The sequence below is a fragment of the Montipora foliosa genome, chromosome 2 (genome assembly GCF_036669935.1).
Source record: "Montipora foliosa isolate CH-2021 chromosome 2, ASM3666993v2, whole genome shotgun sequence".
NCBI lineage: Eukaryota > Metazoa > Cnidaria > Anthozoa > Scleractinia > Acroporidae > Montipora > Montipora foliosa.
The window spans coordinates 41841997-41869496 of record NC_090870.1 but is presented as its reverse complement, the minus strand read 5'-3'; the positions used below and the strand labels follow the sequence as shown (position 1 = coordinate 41869496).

Below are 27500 nucleotides of genomic sequence, written 5' to 3'. Positions count from 1 at the left end.
TTGTAAATATGGCCTAAGTCGATCATACACGCTGAAACAGTTCTCAAAACACGTGATAGAAGTTGTGAATGACCCACAACTCTTTGCGAATAAGCACGCGCCACGGTGACCTATATTTTTCATTGCGTAATTTTGGTGTACAAATTATCCCCTTTAAATTAAAAAAAAACGCAAATTTATGGGAAGGAAAAAAAGATATAGCTAAAAACGTACACACAGCCCTTTATACCCAGAGATGGAAATTATGATCTTGAAAACAACGACTCGAGAAACGTTTTGAGTCGACGTCTTTTTAATTTGAGTGATTTTGCCATAAACTATGTAAGACAGTATTCCATATGCTCTAGACTTTCTACCTACCAGGTGTTTTTTCAAGCGTTACTTCAAAAACTCTCTTGTTTAGCTACCGCAAAATGTACCCTGAGCCGATGAAATAACACGCGAATTAAGTATCAGTACAGGCATCAATGGGGTAAGATTGGCCCATTTATATCTCTTAAGCCAGCACGGTGACTTATCTTTTTCATTGTAGTTCTCAAAAAAGGGATTAGTAGGGAACATTCAGGGGGTGTTTCAAGAAAATCGTTCGACAACTTCTTTTTTGAAGAATCACCTTAAGCACTGAATGTCACTTCCTAGACACCTAAAAAATTCAGGCGGCTTCGACAGGATTCGATCACCTCGATTTTTCGTCTATAACCCGCACTAGCATGGGTGTTCTCGACTTTAGTCGATTGAAATGAAAGAGATAATAGAGTAATACGGGCTACGATTAGTTTAACCGAATTTAGAACAGCGTGTCCGTTTAAGTCACGGGCCTGAATACGACAGCTGGTACTTGACCACTAATACTATTCTTTGCAAATAGAGTATCTCCAGAAAGGGCACATGAGTTTAGTCTAGCTCAGATTAAGACGACGAAATATTACGAAAAGTCATTACAAAGTCGGCATTTTCTTCAGTCTGAGTTGAAGTAATATATCAAACACGAGGAGTGTTCCATCGGATATCCAAACACCGAGTATCGAGTTGAAAAACGAAGCCTAAGGCCTAGTTTTTTCACCGATTTCGAGGTGTTTGCATATCCTATGAAACACTCTTTCTAGTGTTTGATATTGCTTCTCAAAGGAATCAGTATTTTAAGAGATATTTGGGATCAAAGCTGGCGAAATTTTATGTTTATTAAGACCACACATCCAGACTTCCTTCACGGTTGTGATTTCTTTTGTTTTTGGCTTATGAATTATTAATGAGTTTGAGAAGTAAAATTCGCAACCTCCCATACGGTCGCTTTACCCGTTGAGCCAATGATATCAAGAGAATTTAATAAGTGGCATGCAATTCCCGGATGCCAAAAACTATCATATTATCATAAACAGGGCAGCCATACTTTCAGGAAATCTATGATATAAGATGTGGTACTTTATGCAAACTTTATTACAGCGTCAATTCTAGCTCACTCAGTCGTATCTACCCTTTTATGCTGAAATCAGCTTTTCTTTAGCGAGTTGTCAGTTTAAAAAGGTTCTTGTCAACTCAATGATATCAAAGGTTTGTCTCGTTTTGAAATTAAAATACAAGACGCATACAACGAGGGACTGAATGATATTTGAAAGATACTAACATCAGTTACTTCTTTCAGCGCGGCTGGAGGCTTCACTGGAGGTCTTGAAAAATACAAGACAAAAGTGGTGATTGACAGCAACGGCACAGTCACGTGGTTTGCAGCGACACAGTTCACTTCCTCCTGTAAACTTAATATCCGCTTTTTCCCATTTGATGAGCAGCACTGTTACTTAAAGTTTGGGTACGTAGCAGATGATTAATCCACCTTCATCTTTATGAAGTAACTTAAATTGACATTCAATGCTACAAGCCAAAATTTTTCCTTAATGGAGAGGTTTTCAGTTGAGTTTCGAAAGTTATCTCGAGGGCGCATTGATTTTGCATAATAACGCCAAATTTTCGGCCAGTCAGACATCTTCCCTCGCTAACAACCGGTTGTACGTATGTGCGTTACGTTATCATTGGCTCGCCAGATTTTTTGCCATTGTTTTGGTGCAACAACGTAAATGAAAATTTCAAACTGGTTATGGTTTCGTTGTAATAACTCCCTTGCTTACATCAGGCAAGATTAGGTCTGCAACCCTGCGCGAAGGGTTTTTTGGCATTGTTCCACGACTTTGAGTGATGCTCAAAATATCATTGGCGCATCCCTTGCATTTGAATTTTCATTTCAGATCGTGGACATACAGCATAAAATTCCTGGACATGTACACAACCCAAACGAAAGCTGAAATGTCCTCCTACATTAAAAATGGCGAGTGGGAAGTTTTGGATGTTCCCGTTAAGAAAAACAAGTTGTACTATCAATGCTGTCCTGAAGCTTATGCCGATATCACCATCACCATCCACATGAAACGAAAGGTTCTCTACTACATCTTCAACTTAGTCATACCCACAACTATCATCGTGACCTTCATTCTCGTGGGTTTCTGCCTTCCACCAATAACTGGCGAACGAGTGACTCTCAACATAACGGTGCTGTTGACCATGACCGTGTTTCTGAACATTGCTTCGAACACGCTTCCGTCAACGTCCGATGCCATTCCTTTACTCGGCGATTACTATCTGATTTTGATGATACAAAACTGCTTTGCTATATTGGCCACGGTCATCGTCTTGCGATATTACTACGCCGGTCCAGTGCGCATGCCTGAAACTTTGCGAGTCATAATAAACGAGTGGATAGCGTCGTGTCTATTCTTCGTCATCACCAAGAAGCCAAAAGGAAAGGGAATCAGTCAGTGGTGTGGAAAACAATCCGACGAGGCCTGCTTCGAATACGAACAGACGGGACATTCGTACATTGTACACAACGGAAACGATACCATCGAGGAACATATTGCTTTGATCGAACTACCCCCGAAAAGCCTGATCCCGCGAGAAAACGGGACGCTAGTCAAACCCCAGCGCACTTCGAGCGATGGATCGCCGACCAAATCAAAAAGCGAACCAGCCATTAACGTATCAGGGGAATCTTCGAGGTCCGGTGGGTCAGGAGGGCAGGCACGAAGAAGGAAGCTCTCATTAGCCCCGAAACGAAATAATGGACTGAATACCGTACAAAATAGAGTTGTTGAGGGGCTACATGTTCTGACCCGTCGAGTTAAAGATGAGAACGAGAAAGGTGATATTGCAGAAGAATGGGAGTTCGCCGCTCTTGTGCTTGATCGCCTGTTTTTTGTCCTGTTCTTTCTGTCTAGTCTGGCGCCTCTCATGGTTTTCTTCTTGGTTGCACCGCCTTCAAAACCCAGTTTGGTCGAACCCCAGTAACAGGCAAGAAGCAATGAAATTAATTCTCATAAATGCCTTGGCTTCTTTTAAAAACTTAACTTTAAACCTTGAACTTTTAAGAATAAAAGCAGACGGTGAGGCACGACACTCCCGAACACAAGGTTTTCGGCAGATTTTTGTTACAAGTTTCGCTTTCATTTTGTTATTCTTTTACGAATGACCTGAGAATGAAAAGTGATTGCAAAGCACGAGGATAACGAGGTGTTCGAAATACAAGTGTATCTTCTACAATTCAGTAACAAATGTAATGAACATAAAAGAAGCGGAAAACCTTATTCCTGTGCAGTCATTTACTGACTGCATGAAAGTGCGCCCTTCATATTAGCTGGCCGTTAATAACACGTATGTGTGTGTGTGCGCGCGAGAAAGAGATAGATAGAGAGAGAGAGAGAGAGACACCCAACAGTACAACCTCGATTTTCAGGTTCTCTCTTTTTCCCTGGGAACGCCGGAGTTTGCAATGGCATTCCTCACGATGCACCGATCGCGAAGCCACGAAAGAATTCTTACGGTCCATTAATTCAGCCTTTTGGACTTCGTAGGTAGGTAAAGTCTGCTTACAAGCCAAGTGGCCCATTAGGCCGGAGCATATCCCGGTTTCTTTTGCATAAAGCGACTAAGAGTATTTCTACTCCCCCCTGGATGGGATACCAGTCCATCGCAGGGTTACCCCCAGCATTAAATTCGCCGGTGCCTCTCTCCACCCAGGTGTATAAATTGGTACCGTGAGAGTGAAGTGTCTTGCCCAAGAACACAACACAATGTCCCCGGCCAGGGCCCGAACCGGGATCACTCGCTCAGGAGTCGAGCGCACTAACCATGAGGCCACCTCGCCTCTCACAATGACTTCGTGCGGAGAGAAAACAAAACAGGCATTTGAAGCTTTTTTTGACAGCCAATCCGTGCACCCTTCTTGTTTTTATATGATTAATGTATGCTAAGACTCGCGGCAGCCATTTTACGAAAAACAACGAAACGAATTTTTCAGTTCATTCAAAGATCCTAACATAACACTTTCTTCATGGGTCAATTCGTAATTTATTCCTAAAATTTTTGGGAGGAGAAAATTCAGATCTTGTTACTTCGAAAGTCGCAGCTCATGCGTTACGAAAGGCTTGAGCTGACTCTTTGATTGGTTAAGGGCACGGCATTGGACTCGATTCAACAGCAAACGGTTATAAATATTACCACATCACACCTGTTGCAAAAGAGGATTATTGTATTTGCTGGCTATTGATAAAACTATGCTATTAACAACTGAAATGACAATGCATGCAACGAGACACCAATCTCCTTTTCCATAAAAGATATCATTTAATAAGATGCGTGACTTTCGCATTCTGAGAGATTCTACAAATATAATACAAATATATTATTGCGAAATTTCACATTTGATGGCATAAAAAAGAACTGAAATATACTTTACAGCAATATATTGTTTGAGGCAAAATACGTTTAAAACAGTCGATGCTGAAATTATGAAAGAATGTTTAAAACTATGCAACTCTTTAAATCATGATTTTTGTCCGTGTTATTTACAAGTTATTCACAAGACTGTACAGGAATGTATGTATTAATTGTAAAGGAGATTTCCTGGATAATGTACTCTTTCATCTGCTTATCTAAATGTATGCCTAGCATCTTGAAATAAAGTATAGCCACATAAGAAAATTACGAGGACTTCCAGGAGAGTGGTCCCTGCTAATGTTTCCCTGTTGCGGCAATCCCGATAGGGTTAGGGTAAAAGGTGACATGAATTTTCTTAATCGCAGAATTATATGGTGTATATATTAATGTATGTAGAATGAGTAAGAGAAATAAATTAACTGATCTGTGTAGAACAGCGCTTTCAAATTGACCAACCCATCCTCCAGCCCGAATTTATCTGATATACACAATTGCCAATTTGCTCTGAATTGACTGTTATCGTTAACTTAAGTCACTGTGTCCTAACACTTGTGGGAAATGGTCATATTTGTTTGAAAAGATAACCCAGGTGTATGGACATGGGACTTGAACCTAGGAATGTCGACTAATTTTATACCCGTCACCTAACCACTTCACTACCACACCGCTAGCTGCTCAGGGACAATATTTTAAACACTATTAATTTGATACATTTAATGCTACATTATCACTCAGCAACAATATCAAACACTGCAAAAGGTCGGTTACCAAACTTCACGACAAAGCTAAACATTTTAAAATCAAAGCCTACGCCTTATTACCTAGCTTAAGCCTAATTACTCTTCAGCAATAATATTCTATGGGAGAATCAAATAAATCTTTTTTAAGAGAGAGCGGTGTCTTGATCTTCAGTGGTGAAGCAGAGTGAAGCGGTTCTTATAGAGTTGAAACTCCGGGTTCAAATCCTATCCACGGGTATGATTTTGCTACCACAAGTCCTGGGACACAGTGTCCGAATTTATCTGATGTACACAATTCTGAACAAATTAGCAATTGTGTATACCAGATAAATTCGGGGTGGAGGACATGTTGAATTGATCGATCTGCATGCAGTGTTAAACCTGGATTAAGTTTTCAAGGACAGTTAGCTCTTATTTACAGTTGTGGGAAACACCTGGCAAACTGGCGGATGCGCGTTTCTCAAAACCCCGACACTTTTGCGGGTCCAAGATGTCAATTTCAGTCCTAGCGGTGTTCAGGACATCTGTCACATGAAACTTGTTGAATAGGCTAACCTCGCACCGGTCCCCTATAGTTCAATGGTAGCCCATCCGAAATAGGAATCGGAGTCATAGGCTCGAATTCTTTTGGGCGCAATCGGTTTTTTTTCCTCTTCTGGCAGCGGTTTCCTTGATTTCGCACTCTAGCGAGAAGGAAAGGAAACCTCTGCACGGAACTCTTCGATGTTCTGTCACGCATGCGCGTCGTGACGTCAGTATCAATCCCTCCATATCACCCCTGGATAACTTGCGCAGACGTTTCAGATCCCATACACCTTATTCCAAAATGGCCGCAACTGTAGTGTTATTCGTTTGTTTGCTTGCAAGTTAGCCCGTGTTGCCTCGTTCTTAAACTTGAAATTCAAATAGAATATTTAACCTTGAACGACGCAACAAGGGCTAATTTGCAAGCAAACAAAATAATACAAAAGTGGTGGCCATTTTGGAATAAGGTGTACGGACACTAGTATGTTTCATTCAAACAAGTTTCATTTATCTAGATAAGGCGCTCGTCCTTCTCAAAAGGCGTCATAGGAAACACGCCGTCTCTCACCTCTTCATCGGACGGATAATACTTGCCACTCATTTTACTCATTTGCTTCTTACGGTAGAGGAAAATCAGTAAAGCTGCAATAAGCGCCACTAGCAACAGCAATCCAAAAGCCAACCACAAATCTCTTTTACTTGTGTCCGTTAAAGCAGCTGCAGTGGGTTCGTACGCGGTCGCGACGTTGTTCTCGCACAGGACACCTGTAAAACCTACTCCACACATGCAGTTATATCCTCCGTTATTGTCCACGCAATTCGCGCCATTTTTACAGGTGTGTTCACCTCTTGCGCACTCATCAACGTTGATATCACAACGGAAACCTTCAAATCCGGTTCCAGTACAGTTACAGTAAAATGAATCGACCCCATCAATGCACTGGCCATTATGAATACAAGGATAACTTGAACATTCATCAAAATTCACGCCGCAAGTTTTTCCGACAAAGCCTGGGGCACACCTGCAGTTGAATGAACCGTCCGTGTTCACACAAGTTCCGCCATTAAAGCAAGGTGTTGCCATGGTTTCGCATTCGTTAACATCAACGTCGCAATGTTTGCCTGTGTATCCAGTTTCTGAGCAGTCACAATGATACGAACCAGCGGTATTGTTGCAAACACCATGCTTGCATGGGGTTGAGGCGCACTCGTTTATATCAACTTCGCAGAGGGAACCATTGAAACCAGTCCCCTCGCAATTGCAACGATAGCTATTAATCTCATCCGTGCAAATTCCTGCGTGCAAACAGGGATCTGAGGAGCACTCATCTATGTCGATTTTACATTGTCGCCCGGCATAACCAGCAACACAGGTGCAAGTGTAATTGTTAACCTTATCATGGCAAGTCCCACCGTGAAAGCAAGGGTTTGGACTACACTCGTCTACATCTGTGTCACATTTTTTTCCCGTGTAACCTGGTTCACAATTGCAAAAAAAATCTCCGATAAAGTCCATGCACGTGGCTCCGTTTCTGCACGGATCTGGTGCGCATTCGTTCACATCCACTTCACAATGTCTTCCGACGTAACCAATAGCACACTTACAAGTGTAATTTGCAATAGCGTCGACACAGGTTGCGCCGTGTTTACACGGGTTTGACGCACACTCATTTATATCAGTTCCACAGCTTTTCCCCGTATAACCAGCCGCGCAACTGCAGCGGAAGTCTGCTATCAAATCGAAACAAGTTCCACCGTTCTGACAAGGAACCGATGTACATTCGTCAACGTTGATTTCACATCTTCTTCCTGTAAAACCACGAAGGCAATGACAACTGTAGTTAGCTACAAGATCTGAACACGTAGCATTGTTCATGCACGGCTCAGGAGCACATTCGTTAATGTTGACTTCACAATTTCTGCCAACGAACCCTAAAGTACATTGACAACTGTAATTTCCGATGAGATCTGAACAAGTTCCTTGATTCAAACATGGATTTGAAGAGCATTCATTAATATCAACTTCGCAGTTTCTACCAGTGTAACCCAGAGCGCATTGGCAACTGTAATTTCCGATGAGATCTGAACAAGTTCCCTGATTCAAACATGGATTTGACGAGCATTCGTTAATATCAACTTCGCAGTTTCTACCGGTATAACCGAAAGTGCATTGGCAACTGTAATTTCCAATGAGATCTGAACAAGTTCCCTGATTCAAACATGGATTTGAAGAGCATTCGTTAATATCAAATTCGCAGTTTCTACCAGTGTAACCCAGAGCGCATTGGCAACTGTAATTACCAACAAGATCTGAACAAGTTCCTTGATTCAAACATGGACTTGACGAGCATTCGTTAATATCAACTTCGCAGCTTCTACCAGTGTAACCCAGAGCGCATTGGCAACTGTAATTACCAACGAGATCTGAACAAGTTCCCTGATTCAAACATGGATTTGAAGAGCACTCGTTGACGTCAACTTCACAGTTTCTACCGGTATAACCGAGAGTGCATTGGCAACTGTAATTTCCAATGAGATCTGAACAAGTTCCCTGATTCAAACATGGATTTGACGAGCATTCGTTAATATCAACTTCGCAGTTTCTACCGGTATAACCGAGAGTGCATTGGCAACTGTAATTTCCAATAAGATCTGAACAAGTTCCCTGATTCAAACATGGATTTGAAGAGCATTCGTTAATATCAAATTCGCAGTTTCTACCAGTGTAACCCAGAGCGCATTGGCAACTGTAATTACCAACAAGATCTGAACAAGTTCCTTGATTCAAACATGGATTTGAAGAGCACTCGTTAATATCAACTTCGCAGCTTCTACCAGTGTAACCCAGAGCGCATAGGCAACTGTAATTACCAACAAGATCTGAACAAGTTCCCTGATTCAAACATGGATTTGACGAGCATTCGTTAATATCAACTTCGCAGTTTCTACCGGTATAGCCGAGAGTGCATTGGCAACTGTAATTTCCAATGAGATCTGAACAAGTTCCTTGATTCAAACATGGACTTGACGAGCATTCGTTAATATCAACTTCGCAGCTTCTACCAGTGTAACCCAGAGCGCATTGGCAACTGTAATTACCAACAAGATCTGAACAAGTTCCCTGATTCGAACATGGATTTGAAGAGCATTCGTTAATATCAACTTCGCAGTTTCTACCGGTATAACCGAGAGTGCATTGGCAACTGTAATTTCCAATGAGATCTGAACAAGTTCCCTGATTCAAACATGGATTTGAAGAGCATTCGTTAATATCAAATTCGCAGTTTCTACCAGTGTAACCCAGAGCGCATTGGCAACTGTAATTGCCAACAAGATCTGAACAAGTTCCCTGATTCAAACATGGATTTGAAGAGCATTCGTTAATATCAACTTCGCAGTTTCTACCAGTGTAACCCAGAGCGCATTGGCAACTGTAATTACCAACAAGATCTGAACAAGTTCCCTGATTCAAACATGGATTTGAAGAGCATTCGTTAATATCAACTTCGCAGTTTCTACCGGTATAACCGAGAGTGCATTGGCAACTGTAATTTCCAATGAGATCTGAACAAGTTCCCTGATTCAAACATGGATTTGAAGAGCATTCGTTAATATCAACTTCGCAGTTTCTACCGGTATAACCGAGAGTGCATTGGCAACTGTAATTTCCGATGAGATCTGAACAAGTTCCCTGATTCAAACATGGATTTGAAGAGCATTCGTTAATATCAAATTCGCAGTTTCTACCAGTGTAACCCAGAGCGCATTGGCAACTGTAATTACCAACAAGATCTGAACAAGTTCCCCGATTCAAACATGGATTTGAAGAGCATTCGTTAATATCAACTTCGCAGTTTCTACCGGTATAACCGAGAGTGCATTGGCAACTGTAATTTCCAATGAGATCTGAACAAGTTCCCTGATTCAAACATGGATTTGACGAGCATTCGTTAATATCAAATTCGCAGTTTCTACCAGTGTAACCCAGAGCGCATTGGCAACTGTAATTACCAACAAGATCTGAACAAGTTCCTTGATTCAAACATGGACTTGACGAGCATTCGTTGATATCAACTTCGCAGCTTCTACCAGTGTAACCCAGAGCGCATTGGCAACTGTAATTTCCGATGAGATCTGAACAAGTTCCCTGATTCAAACATGGACTTGACGAGCATTCGTTGATATCAACTTCGCAGCTTCTACCAGTGTAACCCAGAGCGCATCGGCAACTGTAATTTCCAATAAGATCCGAACATGTTGCTTTGTGCAAACAGGGATTTGAAGAACATTCATTTATATCTAACTCGCAGTCCTTACCAGAAAATCCACGAGGACACTGACACGAATAATTTCCAATAAGGTCTGTGCATGTTGCATTATTCTTACAAGGTGCGAAAGCACATTCGTCGATATCACTCTCACAGTCTCTACTCGTGAATCCCACATCACAGTCACATCTGTAACCTCCTGCTATTTCGTGACAAGTTGCGCCGTTCTGACATGGTGCTGACCTGCAATAACTTACTATGGTCTCGCAATATTTACCCGTGTATCCCTGGGGACACACACACACGAATCCATGTGTGACATTGACGCATGTTGCTCCGTTTGTGCAGTTATTCATCGTACAGTCTCGTATTCGAATATCGCATTTATAGCCGGTCCATCCCGTATTACACGTGCAGTTGTGGCCATTCCATGACGGTACGCAGAAACTGTTTACGGGGCACGGGTCTGGTGAACATGTCGCGTTGGCATAGCAACCTAACGTCACGTTGTTCTTGATGACGTCAAGGCCTTTTTGCGAGTATGGCGACAGATAGTGGACTCGGCGCGAGTTAAACATGATTTCCCTTATACAGCCTTTGAAAGCTTTGAGATCCGTTATTCCTGGAAGAGAAAAAAACTAGTTCTTGCGTCTTTCTTAACGGGAGAACTAAAAAAATAAATTCTGATCAACCCTAACCCTGAACCAAAAAGGAGAAAAACGTCAAAGGATTGAGAAGTTCGTTGACTAAAACCCCAACGTTTTAAAGACACAGTGGGAATTTTGCGAACGAAAATTTTCTGGCCTTTAGAGAAACAGTCCCCTGGTTTGTTAACTGTTAGGGTCGTGATAAACAACAGTTTACCTTTTGGTTGCGATAGGCCTGCAGGAAAGCCCCCAATATCTATAAGAACTAAGGGTCCCTGTGCAATATTGAATTCGGAATCTGCTCCTGGTAGGTCTGCCTGTGCAGTGGTTGTCTCATCCAAGATCAATGTAATGCGTTGAAATCTTCGAGTCCACACCAAGTGATGCCAGTCGCCATCAGATGCAAATTTATTGATATTTGCCGCATTGGATCCTGAAATAGAAACAGTTTGAGCGACTTAAACAGATGAAAAAGATATCATTTTTATGGAGCGGAGGTCGTGGATGAACAACCAAGCTTCCTTTAATTTGTCTCCGCCATTTCGATTACGCCTGCCTTGTTATCTACATCTATCTTTATTATCCTTAAAACCATAGGTATCACAAGGATGTAAATATATAATAATTATAAACGATAAATATACGAAAATAAATAATTGCAATAATCATTTATGAAATAAACTAGACGCTCCAAAAAGTGTATACTAGGGTTGCCTGTGGTACGTGTTACACAAAAAAAGAAGGCACTGAATTGGGTGGTATTGAACTGCAGCGTTCCAGTTAATTTTTTCACGTGGGGGGTCATTAAGACCATTTGAGGGTCACCCACATGTCGCGCCAGCAGAGGCCCTTTGGCTCACACGTTCACACGCAGGTTTAATTATTTTGTAATGTCCTGTCCCATTTTGAGGTCTTTTAGTTTTTTAAGCTTTGATAATAAGTTCGGTTTAAAGATAACAAAACACGCTCTTGAGTAAAATTCACTCGTTTCTTCTTCAAATAAATAGTCTACAAAAAACTAACTGCAAATTGCTCTGACGGACGTTTCCAGCATGTCTTGCAATTGCACTAAGTAAATGTTTATTGCACACACTAAGAAAGGACTGAAGGTGTTGTTCCCGCTTCATAATTCCTCTTCTTCTTAGTCTAATCTGATGCTAGGTCAAAACATTGCTTGGCTTTACGTTTGACCATTTCACTAAATGGTCCAACTCATCTTGTAGTGCATGTACGTCCTGTAATAACATAATCGGATGGAAAAGTAGGCAGTCATCAGCAAACAATTTAATATTGGAAGACATTCCATTTCCAATATCATTGCTATACGGTAGGAACATCAAGGGGCCTAGCACGGTACCCTGAGACAGCCCCGAGCTTACATGTACAGAATCGGAGGATTCACCATCCACGATAACTTTTTGGCAACGTGTAGTATGGTATGGTAATCCATAATGATTAAGTTTTGAGTAGTTGTTCGTATGGTACAGAATCAAGCGCTTTATGAAAATCCAATATTATAGAAGATCTATTTGCATTCTTCCTCAGTGATCGAACAATTTTGTAAATGGCATTGATTAACTGGGATTCACGAGGGTGTCCTGCACGAAAGTCATGTTGATAGTGAACAAGAATGTTGTTACGATCAAGATGAACCATAATTTGACGGTACACTACAGGTTGCATGATCTTACGAGAAATACTCGTTAGGGAAACGGGTCGATAATTCGCTGGATCGGAACGAGATCCTTTCTTGAAAATTGGAGCAATATTCGCCGATCGCGACAGCTAGTCAGTTGGTAAAACAGCACTTTCATATGATTGATAAAATACGAATGCAAGAACAGGGGCCAGTTAGCTTGCAGCTTCTTTTAAAGCTCTTGTAAATATCAAGTCAGGACCAATTGCCTTATGTGTATTCAGGTTAGATAGTATAATTTCTGGACTCCAGCTATAGTTATAACGATTTCCTCCATGATGGGTATGTGACTTGATGGTAGATTTATTAAGGAGTTGAGATCTTTAGTAAACACTTTTTGATACTGGTTACTAAGGACTCCTGCTTTTGACTTACTATCAGATACTGCTGGGCCATTGAATTTCAGTTGGGACACACCAGTTTTATCTTTCTTCAGGCCTTAATAATGGACCAAAAGCGATTAGGTTTCTCATGTAGTGTGGAGGTGTTAAGGATTTCTTTGACATAGCTATCATGAGCCAATTGGAGCTTCTTTTTAATAGATCTGTGCAGACTCTTGAAATTTTTTCCAGTCTTCAGCTTTACCAGATAACCCGGCCTTCTCATATCTAAATGCTTCTTTCTGATTTTATACTTGAGGTCTTTTGACAAAGAGAGTAAATCCTATCGTCCATTAATTTTGTTCTGTGTGATATGATGTACAGTGGCTCGGGAGACAGCATCCTTCAAAGATTTCCAGTTTTCTTCTACAGATCTTTCTTGAGGATTAGAGTCGAAAAAGTCTTGTTGATATGAGTTGAGATCAGCTTTCAAGCCAGCTCAGTTGGCTTTACTGTACAGACTTACGACTCGTGGTAGTTTCTTGTTGATCTTAGCCTTAATATCAATATCAGCAAGGACAGTGTCACGGTTACTCTTACCAGGGCCAGTATGGACGTTTGTCGCCAAATCAGGAGATCTAGCAAACAATAGATCCAATATTTTCCTCTCATTAGTTGGGTGCAAATTAAATTGAGAAATATAATTATCTCTAGCAATGTCCAACATTTTATAACTAACTGCAGTGGTATAAAGTAACATGAAATGGTATCAGGCTACAATGAACCCAGTCATTATCAGATAAGTTGAAGTCACCAGCTAAGAGAAGGTTTGGTGACCATTACTTTGGGCAGCTAATTTTTGTAAAGATTCATCCAGGGCATCCAAAGGATCTTTATTGTTATCAAGTGGTCTATAAAGGAGCAGAGGTATAATGGACTAGAATTTTGGATAAGAATTTTAGCCCATACAGCCTCGCAATCAGAGTCTAGTTCAGGTAGTTCAGCGGCTATATAACGCTCATGCATGAACTGCAATGAATACACCACCAGCGCCCAATTCACGACCTTTACGGAGGATTTCATAAGATGATGGGCAGATTTCTCCAATATGCACTGTGTTATCAAGGTGTGATTTGCAACCAAAGATGATGTCAGGTTTCTCAGTTTCAATGAGAGATGAAAATTCAACACGTTTGATGGTACTTCTTAAACTACGGCAGTTTACTGACATAACCCGAACGGAATTCACCCATGGCTTAGATGTTGACTTACGATTGTGTAGTCGTTGATTAGTCATTGGTGTAGAAAATGTGTTAATTGTAGGTGAAGATGACGTTGGTGACTCTTGTGATGGTAGCTCTGACGAAAGTGAACTCAACAATGAAAACGAATTGTGTGATGATAAATCCAACGATATTTCTGAATCGGTTTACCGCAGCTCGTACACAACCAGACATATAATGTGCGAGACATGGAGTTGTATATTTCATCACTGATCAAGCAAAATTTTTTGTGATACCAGAAATCACAACCATCACACTGTATGCCTTTCAGATTCTGGTTAACCAGGTTTCGTACATGCCCCACAAGGATGTTTCCAAGGTCCACGATTTAGCTGGATATCGCCACTCAAGACCAGCATAGATAACAGGACGCTCTCATTGTTTCGGTTCGACCACGTACTTGGAGTTCTCTTGACTCTACTTTGTCGATAGAATCCTTCAGGTCCAATACGGAGAGACTTATTTCCTACCAGGCGATATTTAGGTCGGTCGCTTAAATCATTTTATCACAGTCTGTGCTCTAGAACGTAAAATGCTGTTTTTATTACATTAGCTGGAGATTATATCGACTTAGCAATAATATTCTTCACATACCGGATTAACATAAGCACATGGAACTTGTTTTTGAACATGTGACACAAAACTCTGTAGAAAATTACGCACAACCGCGAAACAAACCTGAGCCCAAATCAGCGGTAAATACTGGTTCCCCAGAACTGATTTCAAGAAGAAGGAATTCTGCGTTTCCGCCTACTGGCCTCCTTCCAGCATACATGAGAAGCCCTTCCGTTTCTAGTGTCCTAAACCAGAGGGACCCACTCTGACCAAAACTCCAGTACGACATGTTAAAGGAGATTTCAAGATGACTGCTATTCGTCAAGAAGGACGTCTCTGAAACTGCAATGAAGCAGATAACTTAAAGCATTAAAAGAAAGGTACCGTGACAAGATTCTTGTTCGCTAAAAAGGGTACATTGAACTTCTTTCTTCCTAATGAGGTCTTTAAATGAATCATTAAAATGTAAATTTTAAGTGTGGGTTAGTTTACCAGTTTCAGCACTTGGACTCCTTTAATTTGACTACTGACTGTTTTGCCGTTATGTGGTCTCATCGATCAGTAGTCCATTGACAAGATTATACCAAGCCGACCAACGTTGCTGAAGGAAAGGCCAGACCACAACACCGGGAACTACATGACCTACTCTCCTCCACCAGTGTGTGGGATCTTTAACGTCCCACAGAGTTTATGAACATTGAAGGGTTGTGAGGTTGTGAGACGGGGCCTACGGTTTATAGTCCTTATCCGAGAAGACTTTAAAGTCTAACCATTTTGCGGAAGTAATTACAAAGGAAGCACTTTCTCCTCAGTTATTTTAAGACCCTGAGTGTTGGTCCGGCCGGAGTCGAACTCACGACCTCCCGCGTGACAGTCCGGTGCTCAACCAACTGAGCCACCGGTGCCCGGTAGTTTACAGACCAAATGGAGATTGGAGTGATCCTCGAATTTATCTGGACAATTTAAGCAATTAAGTCTTATAGACACCTGAAAAATTCAGGTGGTTTCAATGGAATTCGAACCCATGATGTCTGCGATGCGGTGCAATGCTTTACCAACTGAGCTATGAGACCACTAAGTTGGAAGTAAGTCAATTTGTTGAGCTCATGTGTTCCCGTGAAGGAGTCGAAGTCGACTCCTTCAGATAAGTACGTCGGTTACTACTCCTTTTCGAGGTCTCTGTAAGGCAAGTAGACATGGAAATGTACATACATGTATATAGCATTGTTCCTAATAGATCACGCCGTTCGAATTATAAACAAACTTAAACACTGTTTGAAAGACTAGGGGACGTTAATTTAATGATGCAGTGTTCTATCTTCTAACAGAAAGGCATCTTCCATTTACTTAACATGTTTGTAAACTACACAACAAGAAGCCCGAAAAACTATTACCCGTAAAAGAAATGTAAAATATTCTTCAAAGCTCCAATTGGAAGGTTGATCAATATTAATTTTGTACTACATGCATAAACTCGTCCACTTGCAGCTATGTTTTTGTGTTCAAATAATAATGACAGCAAGGACTAGGTAAATTTAAGGAATTTGAACTGTGTGGCACACTTACCATTTTTACAGCTACTCCCAAGAAAATCACTCAAACACCGACATTCAAACCCAGTCCACGTGGCATCACAGGTGCCCCCATTCGCGCAAGAACTGAGCCTGCAGTTTTCATCCTTTCTGCAGCCTGGCTGGGCTAAGGGAAAACCTCCACTTTTCTGAGCAGTTTCAAAAGTTATCACTTGTCCATTGATGGTTAAATTTTTTGAGCATCCACTAAACGTTCCCAAAACGCTGCCCAGTGTAATCCCTAGAGCTAAAAAGTCGTTTGAGAGTGCTCCCAAATAGAGAGTGTCTTTAAGATCCGTAATGGCCTGGGAACCACTTGATGGAGTCAGTGTTCTGTTTAACGAGTCCACGGCAATCACGATGCTACCGGAAGCGACATTCACTCGGACTGTGTGCCATCTACCATCCGCTAGATTTTCACCAATCACAACTGTGCGTGTGTCAATGAAAGATGTGAGGTAGGCAGCACGTAGACGTCCATTTACAAGAGCTACGCCGAAATGACCTTCAGAGGGCTAAAATTCAAGAAACATCAGTTTTGGCAAGCGGGAACCAATCTTTGGAATGGTTATCATGTAAAATTTAATATATTTTGCTCAAAACTTATTTAAAACATTCTGGCTTACCTCAAGGGGGAGATTATTTTTCTATGGCAAAATCTTTGCCCAGGCTATTAATGAAGTTAAATGAAGATTTAACTGAGTTAACAACTAGGAGAGACTGTGGTCAATTGTTGTCAGTGGTGTTGTTACAATTGTGCATGAGTCGGATTCCTCATGCTTTGGGTTGTTTGGGTTGTAGAGCTCATTTATTGGTGTGGCGGAAAGAAGGAGCATTATATAATTATATACGGAGCGTTTTAGTGGTTTTTTCCCCTTCTACTTTCCACTGTTTATCAGTATGACGGGTGCCTGTCTTCTCGGGGGGCGTGGGGGCTCATGGCTGGGTTGTCAGGTTTTGCTAGCCATCTGTGCAGTCTCCATCTTGGAGATGGCTGCCAATAGTGGAAGCTCCAGAACATCTCAGGCACCCAACCTCCACATAGCGACGCAGTCGTTAATTTACATTTTAACCCACTCACATCATCATCATCATCATCATCAACCCAATTTTGATCCGGGTTTATCCCCGTAGACGGGGGTGGCCGGATTTACCCCCACTTTGGCAGCAATCTCTCTAACTCCCACTCTCCATCTCGCTCCATTCATGGCATCCTTTTTCTCCAATCCAACACTCTTGCTCTCCTTCTCCTTCTCCTTCTCCTTCACATACGAAGTTGTTTCCAGAAAGGTCTAACGCTTTTATGTTTTGATAATGAGCGAAATACGAGAGATAAATGTGACAAATTACTGGGTTGCTAAAGCGCCAAGGAGCCCAATCTGAAATAAATGTATACAAATATATACACTGTACATTTGTTTCATTCATCGAGCCAAATTTCCTTGTGAAAAATGTAAATTATCACATATTTGGGCTTAAGTTTTACAGACTATTATGCAATTTGCAGTTTCGATATTTAAATGCTAATTTCTTGGAGGAATGATTAGAAGAAATGAACTTTTGTTGATGAGCCAACAATTTGAAACAGTCATTTCCCTATGAATCAGTCTGCGAGCCACCTCTAAATTTTAGCCTGTTCCCCGAGCGCTGTATGACATCCTCGAGTGTTCACAAGTGACACCTCACATTGCACAATCTCAAAGTCCACTTGCAAACTTTGGTTTCCTCTGTGCCGATAAAATGATTGTGTATTACTGCACTTTTAGGAGCACTAACCGAAATGAAAAGGTGAAACAATACTGGTAGACATAAACACCGTGCTGTGCATATGCCCCCAGTGTCCTAGCCTTCCCAAGGGAGAGAAAATCCTACGCAAACGCACATGCCCTTGAACTTCCTTGCCAACCAGCCTGACACAAAGACCCACATGTACTTTCTAAAGAAGCTGGCCGCATCGAATTCAATACTACAGCTAGAATACTGCCGACAAAGTCATTGTTATTTTTTTACTGTAACATACCCTTTTGCCAGTAAAAGCCAGTATTCCTCTTCTCACTGAAGGGTCACTTGAAAACGCCAAAGAAAACGAAGTTACGTTGGTAGCAGAGGTGAACCGTAACCCTGAATTATCATCACTGCTGAATGTGGCGGTGATTTGATGTTCGCAAAATGAGCCCACGTATCCAGAGGGACAGCGACAGCTAAACTGACTCCATTCATCTACGCACGCACCACCATTTTGGCATCCATGGTTACTGCAAACGTCACTCCTCATACAGCCAAAAGAGATGTTGTATGATCGCCTCAGTTCATGCTGGAGGCCATTTTCCAAATTGTTAAAAAAGACGTCCTGGGGAGAAAAGGAATTCTTTAGGTGTTATTCATTATACCAGTATATCTGTGATGCAGTTTAGCTCCATCATCACGAACGGTTCTGGAAAATAAGCCCACACTCACCCTGCAACACACCCTTTCCAGGGGAAAAACAAACGGCTTCATCGGTTGTTCGGCAACACACTTAAGTCCGAGATAACTGGTGAATTGCGAGTATGCAAAGAGAAGAAAGTTTAACAACATTCATCGCAAGGGGAGGTCAGGTGCCCATAACAGCCCTACAGTTGGCCAGGAACCCAACCCCTGCTGGATGGAACCTTACCACCCCCATGACCAGCAGCATCCACAACCAGCCACAAGCCCCCACCCCAACGAAGTGATAAACAAAATTAATTACAATAAGACAAAACCAACATGGGCACCAGTCACACTGAAAGACATTCAGTGAAAGCCGATCAAAATAGACTAAAGTAAAGTAATAATAGCAATAATAATAATAATAATAATAATAATAATAATAATAATAATGAGATGCTTCCGTGAAGCATACAGTGGGTTGCCTGTGGTACGTGCTACAGAAAATCAGAAGGCACTGAATTGTGTGGTATTGAAATACAGCATTCCAGTCTCTGAAGAATAACAAATAAAAGAGAAGCGAGAAACATTGGCTTCTGGGCTGACATGTTGATAATTTTCAAGTTCCCTCACAACTTCTTTTTACCACAAGTGTGCCCTCTGAGCATCTGACAGCTTTCTACTACTAAACTTCACTGAAGTTAAACCCTGTTCAGCGGGGTTAGTGTTAGGATGGGAGACCAAAACAATAAACCTGTCAAAAAAAACAGAAGCATCTGACCGAAAATACTATTAACGCTAACAAATGCGAACTCAGCAAGGTACAGATTTTGTTAGCTTGCTTTATGCAAAACAAATATTGATGAAAAAGCAAATAACTATTGATACACAGTTTTAAGAAAGAGCAGAAGGAAGTTTCCGGGACGGTTGATCGAGAAAAAAATATTTACGACATGAAAACAACATTAATTTTGAACCGTGAATATAGAATAAAAAAAGTTACGATCAGCGACAAACATTTTGGGAGATTTTTGCTACGTTCAAGTAAATTGCAAAATCGAAAGTGACATGGCCGGAATTCAGCAGGCGCCGTGATTAAGTTACCGCGGCATGTTTACTCGCCAAACAGTGAAGCATCTGTGTCAAATGATGGCAAGATACCGGGTTTTTGTAAGTTTCTTTTTCTGTCAAGTGTTATAAAGTTTGACAATGAAATGAGCGAAGTCAAAACAAAGATCACAATTGCCCAACTCTTGTTTATGCAAAGTCAAAATTTACTCTCCAAGACGCGTTCGACATTATTTATCACCACGTAATTCCATCATTTTGGAAATAGCAGCTACTTTATTATTCATCTGCGTCACAAGTTTTCACTGATTTTGGGGCTCATTTTGTTGAAACTCAAGCACGCTTCCAACAGGCCTGTGAACCCTTCCTGCTTACAGAGCAATACTAAAAAACTTCTCCCATATCACATTTCAACCTTAAGCTCGAAAATTCAATACACAACATGATATTATAATTCACAAAGGCAGAAAATACCACAGAATCCTTTTCCAGCGAAAAATTTATGGAAACAAACAACATATTTGCTCTTAGAGGCGAAAACCTCTTCCTATTTCATTGCGTGCGTGAAGACAAGAAACTCAATCGTGTCAAATTACCATGTACTTCAGGTAAATACAGCTCACTTTGATTTCGTCTCGAAGGGCGATAGATTGTTGTTGAAGTCCAGTACTCGTCGCTTTTGAGATTCCTGCCTAGTTTATCCAACTGACTTTCCATTATTGAGCTCCATAAGGGTATATTTTGTTTAAGGATCCACTAAAATGCCATTCGCGTTACATGACTTTCGACGCCATTGCAGGCTAAGTTAATGATTCTACTGTGTCCACCAGAGAAATCTACGCAGTTCCACTACCCTCTCGATCCTAAGAAAATACGCGCAGAAGGCTCTATGCACAAAGACACCACTTACCAGGGAAGTGACAGGCAAGACTTTTATCGACACGGAAAAAAAATAAAAATAAAAAATAAAATAAAATAAATAAAACAAACAAACTAAACGCAGACCTCGACTGGGTTTGCCATAGGCAACCCAGTAATAATAATAATAATAATAATAATAATAATAATAATGAAAACCATTGAAATAAAGGAATGAAAAAACAACGGGCAAATAAAATGAGCCAAGATGAATGCAAACAATTGCCAGACTAAAAACAATCCCAACTACCAAGATATGTAATGGGAGGGAGGGGGAATGCAATCCCAAACAAACCAGCAACTAAACGCTCCGCTAACCGCAAAGTAAAACAGCGCCAAGCTGCATGCGTGCAGATAAAGGTGTAATACAGGGTTCGACATCTCCGATAGCCCTGTAGCCCGAGGCTAATAAAAATTTTGTCGGGCTAGTAAAAACCACGTTTAATACCCCGCTGGCTAGCAGAAATATGGAAATAAACTAGATATAATTAGTTATAGTTTGAAGTTCACAGTTGTTTAAAAAAACAAGAAAGTTTAAAATGTAACGATAATACCAATAATTTTATAAAGAAAACATAAATCTATCATCTTTTTTATCTAGCGTGTCATTCGTAAACATCCCTAGATCCCAGACTCTGAACTTAATGGTTAATGTCTTCCCCAGTCTTCTCCCTACCAATGTTGTGATGCCTTGCACATCGCCTCGCACGATCGCTTCGCACTTGAAGCGATTGTAAAGATGGAGCGATTTTTGACAAATTACGAGGCACCACCATGTAAAAAGGGGAAGGTGGCCGAAACTGAAAGTACCAGTAAACAGGAAAGCAGTAAGATTTATGAGTCAGAGCACTCAGAGAAAGAGAACTTTTAATCCATCGTGGAAAGCAAGCTTCCCATGGCTTGTGCACTGGCATTCTACGGTTAGCCTTCGCCGCGTGCACAAGTGAATGTGAAACGAACATTTTGTTAGCTTTTTCCTTAAATAACACATTATGTTATCACAATGGAAGAAAAAATGCCATTCTTTATCATTTTAAAAGACCTTGCCAATAAGTTTAGAGGAAGGTTTGCGTGTTTGGGTTTGAAGTAGACCTTGAAGGAAATTGATCCGGGCTACCAAGTTTTGCTTCGGGCTAGTAAATTCTAGAAATCACTAGCCCGGTGGCTAGTAATGCAGGTAGCCAGGTGTCCAACCCTGTGTAATAGGGTTGAATAGGGTTGAAAAGGCTTGGAGAAACAACACAACGTTAAGAAAACAACGCAACGCAATGCAACGCTAAGATGCAACGCAATGCTAAACAACAACGCCCACAGGTATAACACTTGCTCCTTGCAACTAGGTAAATTGTATTTAACTACATTTTTGCTAAAAATGTCGAGTTAATTACAACAAAAAATAAAACTATATTCTCTTTAAAGAATGCTCCTTCCTTGTGTGACAAAGCCATGCCCATAACCATATGTTTCGATCAAGGAAAAAAAAAGAAACTTGAGATGGGCTATGTTTCAATCACAGACTGATAATTCTATTATCGAAAGATTGTAGTTGATTGCAATTTTTTCCATTGTTCATTCATGAAGTTTATCGAAGAGGAAAGCAAAATCTTGACATTGTTTGATCCTCAGGGATCACCTGTGGAAAGGACACAAACAGTTCCTTCCACAGCATCGAAGACGATCGTTTACTTTTCGATCAAGAAACTATCCATGACAACTTTTATGTAATAAAACGAAACTCGAAAAGCATTATAAAGAAAACTACTATCATAATGATATAATTTTTTCCTTAACATCACAGAACAGAGGTGGCACATCTTCCCCTTCCCTTACCTTAATACACCCGACAAAATTCCCATCGGTTACAAGTTGCTGTTTTATCTCCGGCAATAAACTCGGTACACTGCCAAGGTAAGGTAACCCAGAAAACTGCGATCCAATGTCACTTGTTGTCACAACTGTCTTGGTGCACCCCTGACCGACGCACGTATCTTCGTCGACGGAGATTCTGGCCTGGGAACCAGACATTTGTAAATTTACTTTGTGCCAGACTCCGTCGTTCAGTCCTTCACCTATGGTTGCTGTTGCTGTGTTCACACCAGTGTTGAGCGACAATCGAACAGAGCCATTTGATAGCTCTATGATCAAGTGGTCTGTGTGTTCCTTCGAAAGGTCCTAAGTCAAATTCAATAAAAAAAATCGCATCAAATACTTTGAAAGGAAACTACGGCCTATGAAGTCAATTCAATGCGCAAAAGTTGCCTTGGAGGCATGATAATGAAATTTTGCATGTTGTCGACTTCACTTCTGCCTGCACGTTATGGTTCAATTTGACAGTCACTCCAATTTTTTCAAACTGGCTCAAGTTTGATTTTACCTAGTTTGTTTCAGATCATGATGATGACAATAATGAATATTTGGCAAAATTGAACTGGTTTAAAAAATTTTAAACCAAGAGAAATTTGAACCAAAACATATGCAACAATTCAAACAAATTAACAGTTTCAAATGATAAGTTGCTGTTGATGTCAAATTTGGATGCAGACTTTAATACCCTCGTTCCCATGGTGTCTCTATGGGACAGGAAGAAAGACCTTAGAAACAAGGGTGAAGATGAATCTTACCGCTCCTTGGTACAGCAGTAATCCTGCCGGCAGTGTTGTTCGAAATTGGAATGACAACTGATCCGATAATGTAAAACTGGAACTGTAGGCAGGAAGATATGATCCTCGCTGAAAACCGACGCTGAAAAGCACTTGACAAATTCTTCCTCGAAATCCATCCCCGCACTGACAGACAAAGCCATTCTCTCCATCAGTGCATGTTCCACCAAATTGACATGGCTGGGAAGAACACTCATCAATGTTGATGTCACAAGTTAAACCAGTAAAACCCGGTTTGCACGAGCAAGTAAACCCGTTTTCACCAAGGTGACACGTTCCTCCGTTCTTGCAAGGCTGCGCAGAGCAGTTATTTAATGGAACCTCACAGTTTTTTCCTGTGAAGCTTGCTGTGCATATGCACCGATATCCATCCACCAAATCCTCACAGACCCCTTGATTTAAGCAAGGACTGTCCTTACACTCGTCTATGTGTTTATCACAGTGCTTCCCAGTGAATCCAGACATGCATGTGCAGTTGTAGCCTCCAGGAGTGTTGTGACAGGTGCCAAGGTATCCACAAGGTGATACCAAGCATTCGTCAACATCAATATTGCAGTAAGAACCTGTCCAACCCGAGATACATGTACAGTTTGCCATATTACCGTGAAGAGTACATGTCCCATAGTGTTGACAAGGGTTTGGTTGACAAGTTGAGATGTTGAATTCACAGTGAAGACCTGTAAAGACAGAGACAGATTCAACATGTTTACAAAATTGGTCATTTACGGGAGTTGGACATCATTGCAGTTAATCAGCAACTAAGCGGTTGCAAAGAAAGCCTGGAAACAAATCCAAGCTTGAACGGGGCTCAAACCACTGAATGTTAGCAACGCAGCACATTTGCATAGTTATAGGCTTAAGCCTCGTTCAAGCCTAATTTTCTTTCTAGGCTTTCTTCGAACCTACTTAAGTTGATGCTTAACTGCAATGATCTCTAACTCTTGTGTATTTAAATATCTGCAGTTCTGATATACCAGTATAAGTCCATTTCATGTATGCTTCATCATTCAAGGAGGTCACTGCCAAGTTCCCAGCTTTTTTCAGTTGAGATTTTGCCTATAAAATTCCAGGGGTATTCAAGGAGTTTTCAAGAACCAGAAATTGAGTTTTCAAGGAGTATTTGTAAGAAGATTTCTATGCCATACATTGTGTTTCAATGTTTTCTTTGCTGCAAAAGCCTATCTTGATATTCTTTCCCATGTCCCGCAAGTTAAGTGCATGCACAGGCATTTTAATTTTTGCATTTAATCTTTTTCCTAATAGTCAAATTTGAGCTCAATTTTTGAAATGTCTCTTTAACTTATCATGATGCAATGTCAACAATTTTCACCCAACCAAAATTTCAAGGAGTTTTCGAGTACTTTACTGCCAAGTCCCTTTAAATTCTCAAGAGCTTTTCAAGTGCCCTTGAAGTCCAAAATTAAAATCCAGGGCTTTTCAAGGACTTCAAGGAGTAGCACGAACCCTGTGCAAGACAAATGAAAACCATGACTTGAAAGTTTCATCGTCATAACAGAGCAGCAAATTTAACAGTAGCATACGAAATAGTTGTTTGTAATCTTCTCCCAGCAACAATGAACTGTCCGTAGGATTTAGCTTCATTCGTATAAGTTGCTCCAAAAACATAAAAACCAATGAATACAAACAGATAAAATATAGCCGTAGGAGGACAATAACATGAACACCTGGCAGCCAATATGGCACTCATCACCAACTGTGATCAAACCATGATCTTAGTGTCTTAGTGAGAGACTTCTAACACCAAGAAAATAGCCTGACTTCTGGCTGTAATATTTTCACTCAGATGCCCTTCAGGCTAATCCAGACAAGGCAACCACATGCTAGACAATGCAAAATTTCTTTGAAAACGGGAATGCAATTGAAAGAAGTTTGTGAAATAAATACGAAAAAAGACCCATGCCTCTCACACCATAATCGTGGGTCCAATCTGCCAAGATTACGTGGCTTGCATGGCACAGAAAAAGCAAAATTCTAGGTAACAGTGGTGACATATGTTTGCTTTGGATGGGGAGATTTGTATTAGGAACAAAATATATTTGAATTTAGGTACACTTTAAGTTGACATCTGTATCACTAAATGGAGGTTGGGTGACTGGGACATGTGCAGGGGCTTCCACTGGAGGCCAGCCAGCCACCCCCTCAAATTATTGAGTAATGCTCCCATAGCCAGCAATCCAGGCACCCACACTGATAAACTGTGGAAGTAGGGAGGGGATGGGGCAAGCAAAAGCCCAACTGTACATGTATACATGTAATTATTCAAATGCTTCAAGCAAAGCACAACAGTGGCTGGCAAAATGTCTGCTGAATTGCCGTATGGTTAAGCGACTAAATGAGCACACGCCTATGCCAAACACAGCAGTGACTGCGCTCAGATGGTTCACCAGACTACTACTGCTCTTTGTTGTTAACTTTGAGGTGACTGAACCCAGTTTTGAAGCACTCATGCTCTGTAATTCCATTTCTGTCTGTTCCAATTTTCTACAAAATCTAATGACGGGATCGTGGGAAATTTGGCAAAACAGCCAACTGCTGTTGGTCGCAATGCACATGTGCAGCATTAATTTTTATTGGAGCACTATCATGACGTAATGGAAGCGAATTTACATTGCATTTCCAAATTAAGCCATCGTGAGAAGGAGAAACAAATTTTTGCCACATTTGTTTTGTTTTCCAAAATCTGCCCCAGCCTTTAATGAATTTCGAGCATGGAAAAATTGTGTTCACAAAAAGACAGCCACCATAACGGCAGTATCTTCATCTGATGAGAATCATTGACCATAATTGCTGCCAAACATCTTTATAAATGTCATCAGAAAATCTCAAAAGATTTGTTTAACCCTTTCACTCCTGTGGGGTATCCCATTGACGAGTAAAATTGTCTGGCATTAGAAAGAGTAATTAAAAATCTTTAAGTGTCACTCTTGGGAGTGAAAGGGTTAAGACTGTCCTCAGGGATAACAATGCAGAGATGTATACTTGTACACTGTAAAAAAGGTTAAATATAGTATCTCCAACCTGTGAAGCCAGACAAACACTGGCAGGTGTAGTTATTGTTGCCAGTCTCAGTGCAACTGCCATTGAAGAAGCAAGGACTGGAAGCACATAGTTGGCCCACTGCAGATGAAACACCTGTCAATGATATTATAAGAAGACAAAGCCATTAATTAGAAACTATCAAGGTATAAGTTAAGGCATGCCACAAAGAGGCATTTTGGCATAAGAACCTCGTTAAATCCTAAGGACTGTTCTAAGGAAGTGTAAACCTATTGACTTTACAACTGCTAATTGCTTGTAACTATCTCCTAACAAAATTAATTATTGCAAGGCACTGCAAGTTACCATGGGTATCAACTTACAGGTTAATGTTTATAGCAGGGAGACAAGGCATTGACAGAGATCAGGTGCAAGCTGAACCAGTATAAATGTACCACATCAAGCTCAAATGTTTTATAATTGGATTGACAACTCAGGGCTCAAGAAACACATGCCCTTTTAATTACCAAACCAGTTTTCAAGAGTTCTTTTACTGTATTAGTTACTATCTGTGTTTTTTTTTCCAGATTTCAGTCAAGCAACACATAAAATAAATAACCACTTTAATCACAGAGGGGAGGTTGAAATAAAATAAACTGTAGCAAATACAAAAGGACTGAAAGGAGGCAATTGAAGAAGATTAAAATGGATTGCAATATTGAGGTTTTCAAAAAATGGTCAGTCTGACAGTTTTTCAAGAAAATTTATCTCAGTTGTTTGTAACTTAAATTATGTATGCTTGACAGACATTTAAATGTCGCAAAGCATTGTTAGTTGTGTTATTTAAAGTTATTTCCGGGTTGGTGTTAAGTTGCATGGTGAGTAGTGGCGAGTAATATTTATAAAACAAACAGGCACTGCCATGACACAACTTCTTCAAGACAATGCCAGTTCATTATGGACCAAACACCTAAACACAATCATCATTAATTTGTAATAAGTCATACAAATATATTCTAAACTACATGTAAATGCAATCAAGGAAGTAAAAGATTTCTGCTATGAATAAAATGATAAAA

The 27500-nt window shown here is 40.7% G+C and overlaps 2 protein-coding genes across 2 annotated transcripts in view; one reads left to right on the top strand and one right to left on the bottom strand.

Annotated features, from left to right (window-relative positions):
* Positions 1-4302, top strand: part of LOC137993133 (neuronal acetylcholine receptor subunit alpha-7-like) — an 11633-nt gene extending 7331 nt beyond the window's left edge. Inside the window, exons 8-9 of the mRNA XM_068838817.1 lie at positions 1643-1807; positions 2241-4302. Of these exons, the coding sequence (XP_068694918.1) occupies positions 1643-1807; positions 2241-3336 (1261 nt within the window). The 3' untranslated portion in view covers positions 3337-4302. The remainder of the gene's footprint in view (positions 1-1642; positions 1808-2240) is intronic.
* Positions 4303-4469: 167 nt separating this feature from the next.
* The window catches only part of LOC137993132 (neurogenic locus Notch protein-like), a 24164-nt gene continuing 1133 nt past the window's right edge, over positions 4470-27500 (bottom strand). Inside the window, exons 3-10 of the mRNA XM_068838816.1 lie at positions 26464-26577; positions 23386-24101; positions 22595-22936; positions 18390-18719; positions 16365-16884; positions 14922-15140; positions 11162-11377; positions 4470-10919 (exon numbers count right to left, since the gene is read on the bottom strand). Coding sequence (XP_068694917.1) covers positions 6541-10919; positions 11162-11377; positions 14922-15140; positions 16365-16884; positions 18390-18719; positions 22595-22936; positions 23386-24101; positions 26464-26577 — 6836 coding nt within the window. The 3' untranslated portion in view covers positions 4470-6540. The remainder of the gene's footprint in view (positions 10920-11161; positions 11378-14921; positions 15141-16364; positions 16885-18389; positions 18720-22594; positions 22937-23385; positions 24102-26463; positions 26578-27500) is intronic.